Source organism: Carcharodon carcharias, chromosome 7 (genome assembly GCF_017639515.1).
Source record: "Carcharodon carcharias isolate sCarCar2 chromosome 7, sCarCar2.pri, whole genome shotgun sequence".
NCBI lineage: Eukaryota > Metazoa > Chordata > Chondrichthyes > Lamniformes > Lamnidae > Carcharodon > Carcharodon carcharias.
In genome coordinates this window covers 143,689,914-143,703,544 of record NC_054473.1, presented here as the reverse complement: position 1 = coordinate 143,703,544, position 13,631 = coordinate 143,689,914, and the positions used below count along the sequence as shown (strand labels likewise).

The window sequence follows — 13,631 nt, the reverse complement described above, 5'->3', positions numbered from 1 at the left end:
AGGCCAGGGCCTAGTTACAGAGGTGGAAATGAGGGGGTGTTAGCAATGGCATGAGTATGAGGTTAAAAGTTCATCTCAGGATCAGATGTGACAGCAAGGTTGCAAACAGAATGGCTACTTCAAGGCTGTTGCCAGTGAAAGGGACAAAGTCAGCAGCTAAGGAACAGTTTGTTTGGAGTGGGGATCACTGGAATGGGGAACAAATGCAATGGCTTCAGTCTTCCCAAAGTTCAATTGGAGAAGTTTCTGCTCATCAGTATTGGATGTCAGATAAGCAACAATGGAGGAGTCAAAAGAAGTGATGGTGAGGTAGGTGGGCATCATCAACATCAAAGTGAAAGCTAACGCTGTGCCTTCAGATGATGTCACTGAAGGGCAGCATGTAGATGAGGAATAGGAAGGAGCCAAGGATTTATCCTTGGGGTCACCAGAGGTAACAATGCGAGAGCAGGAAGAGAAGCTATTGCAAGTAATTCTCTGGCTACGATTAGATAGATAAGAATGGAACCAGGTGAGATCGGTCCCAACACAGTTGGACAACAGTGGAGGGGTGGAGAAAGATCATGTGGTCAGCTCAATGCAAGTTCTAACTAGACATTCTCTCTAGTTTGAGAGCAAACAAGGCATTTAGAGACCATTAGTGATCACAAAATAAGAATGCACTTCATGACACTGCAATTTATCACTACATTGTAACCTCTCCAGTATGGAATGCTTGGGACAAAATAGTTTCTGGATTTTGGAATTTTCTGGATTACAAAATTATTTTAGAATGCTAGGCTACAAGTGTGTGAACCAGCAAACACCACAGATATAAATATTTACCTAAAACATAAAGTGATAAAGCAGTAATAAAAATTGTTTTACTTATCGAAATACTGTATCTTCCACGTTTCGCTCCCAAAGTAATGCACTAAAATGATGCTGTGAGTGCTTGGGTCTGCTCAAAAAATTTCTGCACGTCTAGTGATTCCAAACACTGATTTCTGGACTGGAGAGGTTACAATGTACAACAATAAATCACATTTATACAGCACCTTAATGCAGAAAAAGCTCCCATGGCACTTCACAGAAACATGATTGACATAAAACCGAAGGAGGATTTATTGGGATTTATTGCAAGACAAAGTTATAAGGAGAAAAGGGAGAAATGCAGAGGTTTCAGGAAGGAATTTCAGACAGCTTAGGTCCGAGACAGCTGGAGGCTCAGCAATTAATGGTAGGGCAAAAGGAATGAGAGATAGAGAGCCCAGAATTGGAAGAACACAGATTTGCGAGAGGGTTTTAATACTGGGAGAGGTTGCAGAATTAGAGAGGATTGAAGCCATGAAGCAATCTTGGGCGAGTATGAGAATTTTAAACTGGGTGCACTGGGCATCTGGGAACCACTGCAAGTCAGCAAGCACCAGTGTGATGGGCTCATAGAACTTGCTGCAGTTCAGGATACAAGCAACAAAAAAAAAAAGGATTGAGAATGGGAAATCAATCAGGAGAGCTCTGGAATGATAGAGTTTAGGGATAACAATGTCTAGGATGAGGGTTTCAAGGAAAACGGTCAGGGGTCAGAAATGGAAATACGAAGTCTTTGTGATGCACAAGAAGAGAGGTTGGAAGCTCAACTTAGAGTCCAGTTGAATATATACTTGATCAAAAGCAAAAGTCCAGAATGCGTGATTGGAAGTTAGCTTTCCAGTATAACATAGCAAGCAAAGCATCAAACTGTAAGAGGGCAGGAAATCAGTAGCAACGGAAGAGAGTTTGTAGGAGGGCCAAAGACGATGGCTTTGCTCTTTCCAGCGTTTAACTGGATAAAACTGCACTTCAAAGACCGGATGCTGGACGAGCAGGCTGATAACAGTGGTGGTGAAGGAATAACGGGAGGTGATGGAGAAAAAGAGCTCGGTGTTAACAGTCATATGTATGCGACTTGATGCTACGTTTTTGGCTCATGGCAGCAACTGTCAGCACATAAATGAGGAAAAGACGAGGGCCCAGAATAGATCTATGATCGGCTACAGGGGTAACAATAGGAAGAGCAGCTACTGCTGGAGGTGTTATAATTGATTAGCTAAGAGTGGAGCCAAGTGACAGCAATGCCACTCAGCTAGGAATAAAGAAGGCATTGGAGGAGGATGGTGTTAGAAATCAGCAATATTCTTAGTATATACATGTATATATATGTTTAAATAGGTAAAGGAACAAGTTAGTGATAGTGTAATCAACTTCGGCTGCAAAGAGGTAGAATTGGCTGAGGAGGGACAGCACATTGGATATCATTATTACTTTTATTAGGGGCAATTCAGTGCTCTGTCAGGGTGGAAAACCTTATTTGAAAAATTCAAAGACGGAGTTGCTGGACAGATGGGTGTGTTCACAGACTCTGAAGAGAGGTTGGAGATGGGCAGCAGTTTGCAAGGATAGGGGGGTTGAGGGTGGGTTTTTTGAGGCAGTAAAAATGGAAGTTTTGGAGGGGAGGATACAGCATCTGAGGACAAGCAACAATTTTAGTATCAGCCAGCAATGGATCTTGGAGAGTAAGTTGGGTGGTCAATAGTTTAGTGGGAATTGGATAAAAAGAACATGAGATGGTTTTTATGGCAAGATCAGTTCAGAGATTTGGGGGGGGGGTGGGGGGGGGGGGATAAGAATTTAGAAAAAGACACGAGTTTGGGGATGGGGCAAAGGTTTATCTTGGGAAAGTTTAGCTTGTAGTAGTTTTGCTTCATATGGTTGAGATGTGGCGATAGTTGACTAAACCAGTGCTGAGAGTGATAATGAGAAGCCATACCAGGCGGAAGAGCAAGTTTTATTGTGGCGTCAAACAAAGATGAATAAGAGATTCAGCAGGTCAACAGCTGGAAAAGTATTAAGATAATTGGAAGGCCAAAGGTTAGATAGTTGGGAGTGCAGTTGAGTGACTAAAGGAGAGTTTTTTTCCCAGGGAAGATGTAGGAAGCACCGAGTTGGAAGGGGTAAAAAGGATGTGAGTGTTAAGGGATGGATTAAAGAAGTGATCACCATGGCCCTGTCAGTGATTGAGACAATGAGACGATGGAGGTCACATAAGATGGCAAGGTTGAAGAGCTGGCATGAATATGGAAAGGAGAGTTTGTGTGCAAGGAAAGGTAAGAGTGGACAAGAGGGAAATGGAATCAGAGGGTAAAAGACAAGATGAGTTAAGACAGGGATTGAAAGCACCATGGATGAAAAGTCTTTCAATACTAAGAGAGCAAGAGTGACAATGACTCAATGGGATGTTCAGAGTAGAACTGGGGGAAGTAGTAGAGGGGCAGCAACTAGTGATGTGCTGGGAGAGTCTAAGGAGGTAGCAGTGGATGGGGAAAGCAGGGTGGGAAGGAGGTTAGCATGATTTTCCCCAGTGCACGCTGCACAAGAGAGCAAGATGAGAGTTGAGGGTTGATGCTCACAAGGAAATAACAACTTGTGCCTTGATCATACCTTCAGAAAATGCCCCGAGGCAAACGGGTAGCTGAGAGCATATAAAAAAGGGATTCAAGCTAGGTACAGCAGGAAGACAGTCAAATAATTAACAGGTTTGTATAGGGATTAGGGGAGCAAAGTACCCAAGACAGGGGGCATGAAGTTTCACAACTGACTGACAGTAAGGGGAGGAGACAGGAGAGGAGAGCCTAAAAGAGTTCAAGAGAGAAAAAAGAGAGATAGATCCAACAAAATCGGATCCTGAGCAACAATCAATATGAGTCAATGAATGGTCACAAAGGCAAGGCAAAGATTAGGATAGAAGAAATGTCTTTTACTACGTCCTAATTCTTGGTGATCACTCCTTTAAATTCATCTCCCCTTGTTTAGCGTACTCCTATGGGAGTCACATTGCTCAGCACCTGATCCACCAAGAGGAATCAATACTTTAAGAGGAAATACCTTTTTTTTAAAAATTACATTATTTCTGAAAGTTTATGCTTTGTTAGAAATCAGCTAAAACTATGCTGCCAGAGGGTCCACTTTCATCTGGATATTATACTAATCAGGGAAATCAGAATCTCACACAGTCCTGGTCATGAATCGCAAAGCAACATACATAAAAAGTTCAGAACCACCAGCCTTGATTGAAGGTACTTCCCCCATAGTTTTGTTCTCTTTTAATAACGAGTCACATAATCACCAGTATGTCACAAATGTCAAGGGCTGCAACACCAAAGAGAGATAACAAGTTCACTCAAGGGTCTAATGCTTACATAATATAAATTTAAGATCCATGTGCATAACGCAGCTACCACATTTCACACAGATCTCCCTCCAACCTCACACAGACCATCTCTGACTTTTGTTGACTAAGCTAGTAGACCTGGGACTACTTGAATCATTTAGTTGGAGCCAAGGCTTATTGGCCTTCATAAGGTGCTTGGAGTGCATTTATACTGAATTGCAACGGGTAGCTACAGAATTGATTGCAGCCAGTCAATATCTGGTGCAGACCCAAACTATCACATCTATGAGAAGGCTGTGCATCCAGCAGTTAAATTTCAATATCTTGAAAAATGGGCAGGAGCACCAACACTCTCAAAACATTTAAGGCTAAGTGTGCAGGAGCTTCAAGGAAGCACAAAAAATTTTAAATACACGGACATCGCACTGGAGCTTTACCCCATGCAATATGAATTAGCCCCTCCGGGAGTGTCTCGGACTGTGCCCTTATTGAAGTACACACAAACCACATATTTCATTTGATTCCAGAATACAAACCTGATACCAACTGTACTCTCCTGGTACCAGACGTACTATTTCAGGGTGATGTATCATTGTATGGGACCAGTCCGGATGCAAAGAACAGAATTAAGATGTACAGTATGTTATTACAATACACCTGTACATTTTTATATCACTACTGCAATAAGAGTTCATTTGAATATTTCATTTATTTCATTTAAGTATACAATTTCACTGAGTTATTAAATCAGTGATATCACAAATAAAATATTTTGCAAGCTATGTTTTGCACTATTCTAAGATTATGGAATGCTTTCAAATATGTCCAAAAGCTGTCAAATAAGGTAATGCTATTTGAACCATTGATTAAAGGACTGTAACCTTATTGAAATTCAAAGGCTTATAAATCTATGTTAATGTTCAGTGAAATATATTCCAAAGATCTTGTGGACCAACAACATAAATTTAACCCTCCAGCAATTACATTAAGTAGACACACATTACACATGAAAAATATCAGTGAACACAATGCAAATAACCTCACCTCATAATCTAAACAATTCAACATCCAGACTGGTGGGTTATATAGTCACCCAAACATTTCAATAAAATTGCTTTCTAATTCAGACCCCAAATCTTTATATATTTCACTTAGCCTTTGATTAGATTATATAATAAACTTGCCCTTTCTTAAATCTCTTGATGAAGGTATCCAATGCATCCCATTCATGCATTATCAATGACAAATATGTTACACACATTCTTAATTCAGGACAAATATCGCCATACTTTCATTTACGCTGGATCAAAATCCTGGAATTCCCTACCCAACACCATCATGGGAACACCATCTCCACACAAACTGCAGTGGTCCAAGAAGACTATGGCCCACAACAACCTTCTGAGGGCAACTTTGGGATGGGCAACAAATGTGCCTTTGCCAGCATCACTCGCATCCCATAAACAAACAGAAAAAGGAGTAAGGAACTATTATCAGCTAAATTTTCCATTTGCAGTAATGAGGAGTCACACATGCCCAACAGCAACATACTGGAAAATTACAGGCAGTGTCTGCAATTTTCCATCAATCAGAGGATGGAAAAATCATGGGAACAATATAGTGAGCTCAAGATATTCTCATCTGAAGAATTTGGATGGTGGTTATGAATTACCCAACTGTCCATTTTGCTTTTACAGCTCAGGAACACATATCTAAGCTGACAACTTACTTTGAAATTACATCCAGTGGTTCTTGCAAAGATTCTAAATGCCTTACATACAAGATATAAGTAGGATGGGAGGCGATGACATCTGTGCGTGAGGGGTATTGGAGGCTAATTTCAACTGTTGATCTGCTTGGTGGTTAATTAATTACATGTTGGTAGAGTATCCATAATCCCGATACAGTGGGCAAGTGACACAGCTGGGGGCAGTAACTAGGGCAAGGGAAAGCTGCACAGGTGTAGTGTGTCCAGAGTGTTATAACCGATTCCAAGTGGACAGCATCCCCACCTGGGCCGCCACGTGCTGGGTCCGTTTCACTTTCAAATATTTAAATTCAACCGTCCTTCCAGCGCGAGTGCGGAATGGTTACGCCCCCTTTTTTTAAAATTCGAGAAAACAAACACACGACCAGGATTCTACAACCACCACGAACGTGCAGCAGCACCTGAGCTTCGCGCCTCGAGCCCCGCCCAAGCCGCGTGCCCGCCTGCTCATCGCCACACCGCCCCCCCTTGGTGGTGAGCAGTTGGCCGCGCGCACGCGCGCGCTCGTTCCGCTCTCCGCGCCGCCTCCAGGCTCGAGCCTCCGCCTACTGGGCGCCAGCGGAGAGGAGCGCGTCGCACGCGCGGAAAAGTCCGTTCCTGCAACCGTTCCCGCTTTTTTTTTTGAATTAAAAAGACATTAAATTTTTTTTTTCAAAAGCGTCATGGAGAGGCTCACCTTTAACAGCCCGAGGCTTAGACTGTTTGCGCCTGGACATGTCCAGTCCTTCACTCTGCTGGAAGAATCTGCTCTCTCTGGGCGCCGCTGTCCGGGGCAGTGACTGGAGCTCCAAACATCAATCTTTTGCTCCGTGCTCTTTCCTTTCTCTCTCCCTCCTCCTGCCCGTTGCAATGCGGCAACTTCAACCTCTCGGAGTGGACTACGTGTGACGTCTCCTTCCTACTTTTTTTTTGTTCGCGGTGGTGCTAAAACTAGATTTCAGTCAAGTGATTTATCAAAAAAAACTCCCCTCTCCCTCCTATTTTTCCTCTTCTCCAACACACAACTTCTTTGCAACTGGTGGATTTGGATGCGGGATCTAACCAGCCCACACGAAGACAAGAAGTGATTATTTACAGAGGAGGAGGAGAGGGGGGGGGGGGGGCTTCCTATTTTTCTTCAATAAACTCGATTTCAAAAAAAATGTGCCGCTGCCCCTTTTTTTTTCTATTGTTGCACGAAATCCACTTGCATTAACCTCCACCTTCCTTCCGAGCCCCCCCCCCCTCCCTCCCTTTCCCAAGTCAGCGGCGACCTCAAGGACTAAAATTCTCAGCAACAATTAAACCGGGAGGGGGAAGAGGAGGAGATGGAGGAGGAGGAGAAGGGGGGGGGGGGGAGGGAAAGAGTGAAAACAAAACAAAAACCCGTCAATCTGACGCTTTAACTCTGTACAACAACAAACTTGGCGTTATTTTTGACGAGAAGGGAGGTGGTGGTGGTAAAGGGAGAGTGGGGCGGGGGGGGGGGGGGGGGGGGGGATCACCTGTTTAGCCAGAAATCTAAAGAGGGTGCGAGGCGCCCCTTGTTTTTCCTGCCAGGAGAGTGTCCCGATCCTCCTCCGTTAGTCGCACACATAGAAATAGAGGGGCTGTCTGTCCGGGCTGTCCGAGTGTGCGGGAGATGTTCACCGGGGTGCCGGCGAGCGGGACGAGGTTGGTGCCATGACCGCCGTCCAACTGGCCGGCTCGGCAGCAGAGCCAGCTCTTTGTGCTGCTGCTGCTGCTGCTGCTGCTGCTGGAAGCGGAGCTGGCTGCTGAGGAACTGCGTTAGCGCGCAGTGCAGACACATAATAAGCTGGGAAATTCAAGTAAGGCCCAAACCCATCAGGACCTCTCCACGGGGGAGCTTTCCCGCAGGGAGACGCGCCACACGTAATCACGGAGGAAATCGCTGTCCAAGTGCAGAGCACGCATGGTGAATAATGAAAAAATCCTGAGTGCTCGATCGTGCCAAAAGCATGGAGCCCTGGACAAGCCTGGAGCGGACTGCAACACACAATGAATACTCTCCTTCATTCTGCCTCCTCTCTCACTGAGAGATGTGTCTAAAGTACCGCAAACACCTCAAATGCAAATTAAGCTATCTGAAATCTGCACCCTTTCCATCGGCTTCATCAAAAAAAAATCTATTTTTTTAAAAATAATCATATGTGCCACATGCTTACTCAGAACGGAGCAACTGCATCAAACTCATACAGAGCTCCTGAAAGAAACTAATTAGTTTCGCACAGCACTGAGACAAACATTACGGGGAAAGGGCGTCAGTTGTTTAAGCATAAGCAACTTAACGGTCTTCCATAAACTCCATAGTTTTATGCGGGAACGGCGATTCTGAATTGCTACACTGAGTCACGTTAATATTTAAGAAAATGTGCAAAAATTGAACAGAAAGCGACCCCCTCCCCAAAAAAATATTGATATTCAAAACGGTAATGGCAGTGGAAGGCGCCAGACTCTTGTCCATTTAAGCAAGTCGCTCCAGCTGAACCACAAACTGCTTTAATGTTGCCATTACTGTACATCTCCTTTGATTCGCAGAAGCAATCTCGCAGTCACAGTTTTTAATAACCTAATTCCTACCGAACAATGGAAATTCTTTAGCTTCCAGCACGTAACTCCCTGCAGGGCACAGTGAATTTCAAAAATATCCGTAATGATACGGTGGAATTAAAAGGGTATTAGTGTTAGTAATTCGTTTACATCTAATTATAAACTGATGGAATTATGCCTATGTGGCTAACAAATATAATCGGTTTGAATTTATTTATGTGAATATGTGTGTGTGCTGAGACGTGGTTAGACCACCTCTGTGTGATTTTAAATACAATTTTGAGGTAAGAGTTGGGGGGGGTCTGTAACAGATGAGCAAAAGACAGACTGGAAACCTGGGCTGTAAATCGAAATGCCATCACTTTTTTAATATAATAAATTGGGGAAATTAATAACAGAATATTGCCTATGATTAGCTTCATATGTTATCTGTTTATCTGGCATAAATGACACGAGTGAATCTGAAACCAATTCGAGTGTGACATCAAGAAATGGAGTAAGTCATAAAAATTGTTTTTCTTTTTAATTTAGTGATTCTATAATCTGATTTTTTTTTTTTTCCAGGGGCTAATGCAGAGAGCTGTAAATAGTTTTTATTCTTGCATCCTGTGCAATGTCGAGCTGAATGGTTGTACCTTTCCCTACTACACACTGCCTGTTGTCTGGCCAGGTAACTTGCGCCCTCTTCTGGAGCTCACTCTAAACTTTGCAAATGTTCTGCTCCTGTAAAAACATTCAAAATTAGTTAAATGCTGTTGGACATACAGAGAAATTGTTTTAAAACACCAAATATTTGTTTTTGTTCTAGTACGTTTTAAAAAAATAGGAACATCCCCTTACCACCACCACCAAAAGGACACCAGACTTTCGGAGGGTAATTTTCTTTTACTGGTTACCTATCAATAGCAATATTGCAAAATCCTACCTGGAGAAAGATCTAAAGTTAAATACAAAATGCAGAAAGCAAGGAATAAAAGACAACCATACACAGACAAACAGGATTTGTGCAATTCTTTTTGTAAGTAGTTTCTGTTTTCCAGTTTATTTCGAGTCTCTTGGTCATGAAATAATTTCTACCGGCGTTGGATTGATTTCTGCTACAATTTACGGTTTAAAGACAACATTAGGAAGCCATTTAAATACACTTGTTTTATATTGAATAATAAACTCGAATAGTTCAAAATAACGGGGCAGGCAATTTTAAAAAAGAAACCTTAAAGCAATCACTGTTGCATTCTCTTTATTTTCAAATTTATGAACGTTAGTACTGAGCGCCACATCCGTAAACTTGAAACATTTCGACATACTGTACAGCAAAACGTAAATATATGCGGAGTACAATCGATTCAAAGTACGAAAAATACATCCACATGTTGTGAGTTTTAATAAATATTTACGAGCACAACGACAGGGAAATTGTTACTCGTTTGTTATCTATTTGATCATTTTTCTAATAAACTGAACGTGTTCAAATAATAAATGACCAGTGTTGACAGAAGGAATGTCACTTTTCATTATCCACGCTCAAAAACGCATGTGACTGCTGACCTTGTCACCTCTGAAGCAGTTAATAGATGAACGTTATATATATTATGAAAGTTTTAGTGCAAATGTAGCTTTAAAGAGTATTACAAGTATTTTGGTGGGAATACAATACATTTATTAAATCGGACAAAATGTGTAATCCCTTCCTTAAAAATATAGTCCAGCAGTTCCTATTGACCTTTGTATCTTGCTACCTCATAAACCTATGCCAAAAGGCAGTGGAATGCAAGTAACACCAGGTAAATTTTGTGCAATCATTTCGATTAAGAACTGATGTTTGTAGTATGCTATGAAGTGTTTCTGTGATTTCTGAAGTGTATATAGTCATAGTGCATAATTTGGCTCACGATAAAACACCCATATGTTCAAGAATGTTCTTTCTTACGTCGATAAATAGGACTTTTCTTTGACAATGGTCATTCACCTATCCGCACAGGCTTCAATTCAAGTTCGGTTGCAAGAGTATTTGTTAGATGCTGTATCCTTATTGAATGGAATAGGCGTTGTATTCAACTTAATAAATACCTTGCTCTTTTTCCTTACAAAATAATGTAAATCCTCTAGCAGATACAATGATGCAGTGCCGCTGAATAAGAACCAGAACTCACTTGACCCTAATGGTTGCAAATGTTGCAATATAAAAAACGTAATATCAATTTCTATTATATTAGTGATACCCTCTCAGATAATCCATTCAAATATTGTGCCGGAATTTAAAAAAAAACACGTGCAATTAGGAGTAAAGCGGGTGATAATTTGTTCTTTTAAATGACCAAATTGAGTGTCTGCTATGATAATTGTTATATTCAAGTACAGGCAACAATGTAAACAGGGGAGAGATTGGCCAGGAAGGTTTCAAAATTATTCAATATATTTTCATATAATTTTAGAAAATTTTGCAGTATTTGTGTCATATGTCAAAATAATACTGTTCTTTTGATCTTCTTTTCTAACTTCAAAGGGAAAATTTAACTTAACTGACTACACATATTAAGTTTATTCTAACCTTGGAATAGTCAGAAAAAGATTATCATTTACTAAGGCAAACTCCATTTTTGTAACACAAAAGAAAACCTCAAGAGCCTAAAAGATATTACTGGTAAAATATTTGTTTGATTTTAAATTGGTGATTTTTAAAATTCTTTCGCGGAACATGGGCATCATTGGCTAGGCCAGTATTTGTAGCCCATCGCTAATTGTCCTTGAGAAGGTGGTGGTGAGCTACCTTCTTGAACCACTGCAGTCCATGTGGTGTAGGTACATCCATAGTCCTGTTAGGGAGAGAGTTCCAGGATTTTGACCCAGCGACACTGATCTTTTTTTAAATTAAATATGGATCATTTATGTTTATTCTGAACAGCTTTTAAGAAAATAAATTTATACATGCATTTATATAGAGTCTTTAAAGAAGGAAAATATCCAAGAGTTTCACGAGAGCATAACCAGATAAAAAGCTGAGACTAAACCAGAGAAGGAGAAATTAGGACAGGTGACCAAAGGCTTGGTCAAATTTAAGCCTAAGACAAAAGCAAAATAGGTGGATGCTGGAGATCTGAAATAAAAACAGAAAATGCTGGACATGCTCAGCAGGTCTGGCTGCATCTATGGAGAAAAAAACTGAGTTAACATTTCAGATCAAGGACATTTCTTCAGAACTGAAGGAAAATAGAAAAGTAATAGGCTTTGAGCATCAGAAAGGGTCAGAGAAAGAACAAAAGGGAAGGTCTGTGAACAAGATAGAAAGAGACAAGTGGGAATCCTGTCAAAGAGAAGAGCAAAACTTTTTCAAGGTAGGCATTCATGGAAGAGAAGTGGAGGTGGATTAAACACTAAAACAATACAAAATACTGTGTATGCTGGAAATCTAAAGTAAAAACAGAAAAAAGTTTTAAGCTTACTCTCAAAGGAGGAGAGAAGGGTGGAGAGTTGAAGAGGTTTCCAGAGAGAATTTAAGAGCTTAGAGCTTTGACAGCTGAAAGTCTGACAGCCATTGGTGGGTGAAGGAAGCAGAGGATGCACAGTAGGTCATTGAGCATGTGTTGGAGGAATGTAGAGTTCTTGGATGGCTGTAGGCTGAAATAACCTGATATATGTAACTGTTGCCTTTTTTTCTATGTTTTTTTACGATCTGATTTGTAATTAAACATTGTAGGTTTTTTAGCCCATACCACTCTGATCTTCTTTGTGATATGTTTACTTTTCAAAATAAATGAAAATGCTGTTCATGAATGTAAATTCCAGTATGTATTTTACTACATTTGTGTTCATTGTTAAATTCTGCTTGTCTTTACAAGAGTCTTTACAAGAATGTAGAACACCTAAAACAAATGCATTAATATAAAAGATAAGACCTGCTCACAATTGGATGACAATTGAAACAAAAATGGTGGTTTAAAAGCCTGAACCAAATGCTTCCACATTTTCCACCTCACATTCACAAAAATGTAAATTCTTATTATCATACTGTTCAATCTAGCAGTTGTCCATTGTTATCAATGTAAAATATTACATCTCAATAGTGACATATTTCTGGACATTTCACCAGGAAAGTACATTCATAAGACAACAAGTAGTGATTGGGTGAGATGAGGTCCTATTGGTCCATGTGCTAACCAAGTATCTGATTGACTAAGTGGATCGATCAAAGGGAGTTTAAATCAGCAACTAACTATGATCAAATAAGTAAAAGAAAACTCAGCATTTGTGTTCAGTTTTTTTCAATGCCACCAATCATTAAGGAGCAAGCACTACTAAACTCAACAATTAGATTGCACAAAAAATTTATTCGACTAGGTGGTCTTCTGCCATTTTGCTTCTTCATGCAGATAAGGGTATATAACTAAAAATAATATGCATAAATTAAAAGCATGAGAAAAAATTTAGATGGTCTGAATAAAACAAAAGTTACCCTGGAATTAGGTAATGAATATAGAAGTGCCTGTTCATTTTATATTATTTGTGTTTAATGGTATGCAGTTAGTGGGCACTAATTGGAGATTCACTTTTGCTCTTATAAAAAGGAACAGACTGAAACAATGGTTGTGAGGTTAGGAGATAGAGGTTTGTAATGTATAGCTTTGTAAATAAAAGCTTCTAAAAATCTTAGTTCCAGTTCTATGCTTCACCACCTGGTTTTCTGGACTATAACATGCTAGCAAAGAATAGTTGTATAAAGATGAAGATTGGAAACTAAGAAAAGTTTTCTAACATGAAACTAAAACCCTAGTGGTCTTTGTGGAAAATGGTGGAAAACATTGGTGTAGGATTGCCCTTCAATGTTCTCAAATTCTGAACCATATGACCAGTGTAAGAATGAAGTAGCTATTTGGATCTGAGCTATGACTCTACAAAGTGAAAACAAGGTTTGACATTGATGTTGTTACTTTCTGCAAGCAATAAAATCAAAAGTCAAGTATTTTGGATGCTTATCAGTTGGATAGTGATGAAGATTTAGACCTTCTATTTGAGTTTTTGAATGAAATCTACAAGAAAAATGATCAGTTAAACGCCTATGAGGCATGGTCAGAATTTGATACAATCTAGAAAACAGATAGTCATTCCAAGAAAGAATACATCATG

At 40.3% G+C, this 13,631-nt stretch overlaps 1 protein-coding gene across 3 annotated transcripts in view; it reads right to left on the bottom strand.

Annotated features, from left to right (window-relative positions):
* Positions 1–7,175, bottom strand: part of znf423 (zinc finger protein 423) — a 369,797-nt gene extending 362,622 nt beyond the window's left edge. For all 3 annotated transcript variants that reach the window (XM_041191829.1, XM_041191830.1, XM_041191831.1), the window contains exon 1: positions 6,634–7,175. In XM_041191829.1, the coding sequence (XP_041047763.1) occupies positions 6,634–6,673 (40 nt within the window). In that variant the 5' untranslated portion in view covers positions 6,674–7,175. The remainder of the gene's footprint in view (positions 1–6,633) is intronic.
* Positions 7,176–13,631: the final 6,456 nt, after the last annotated feature.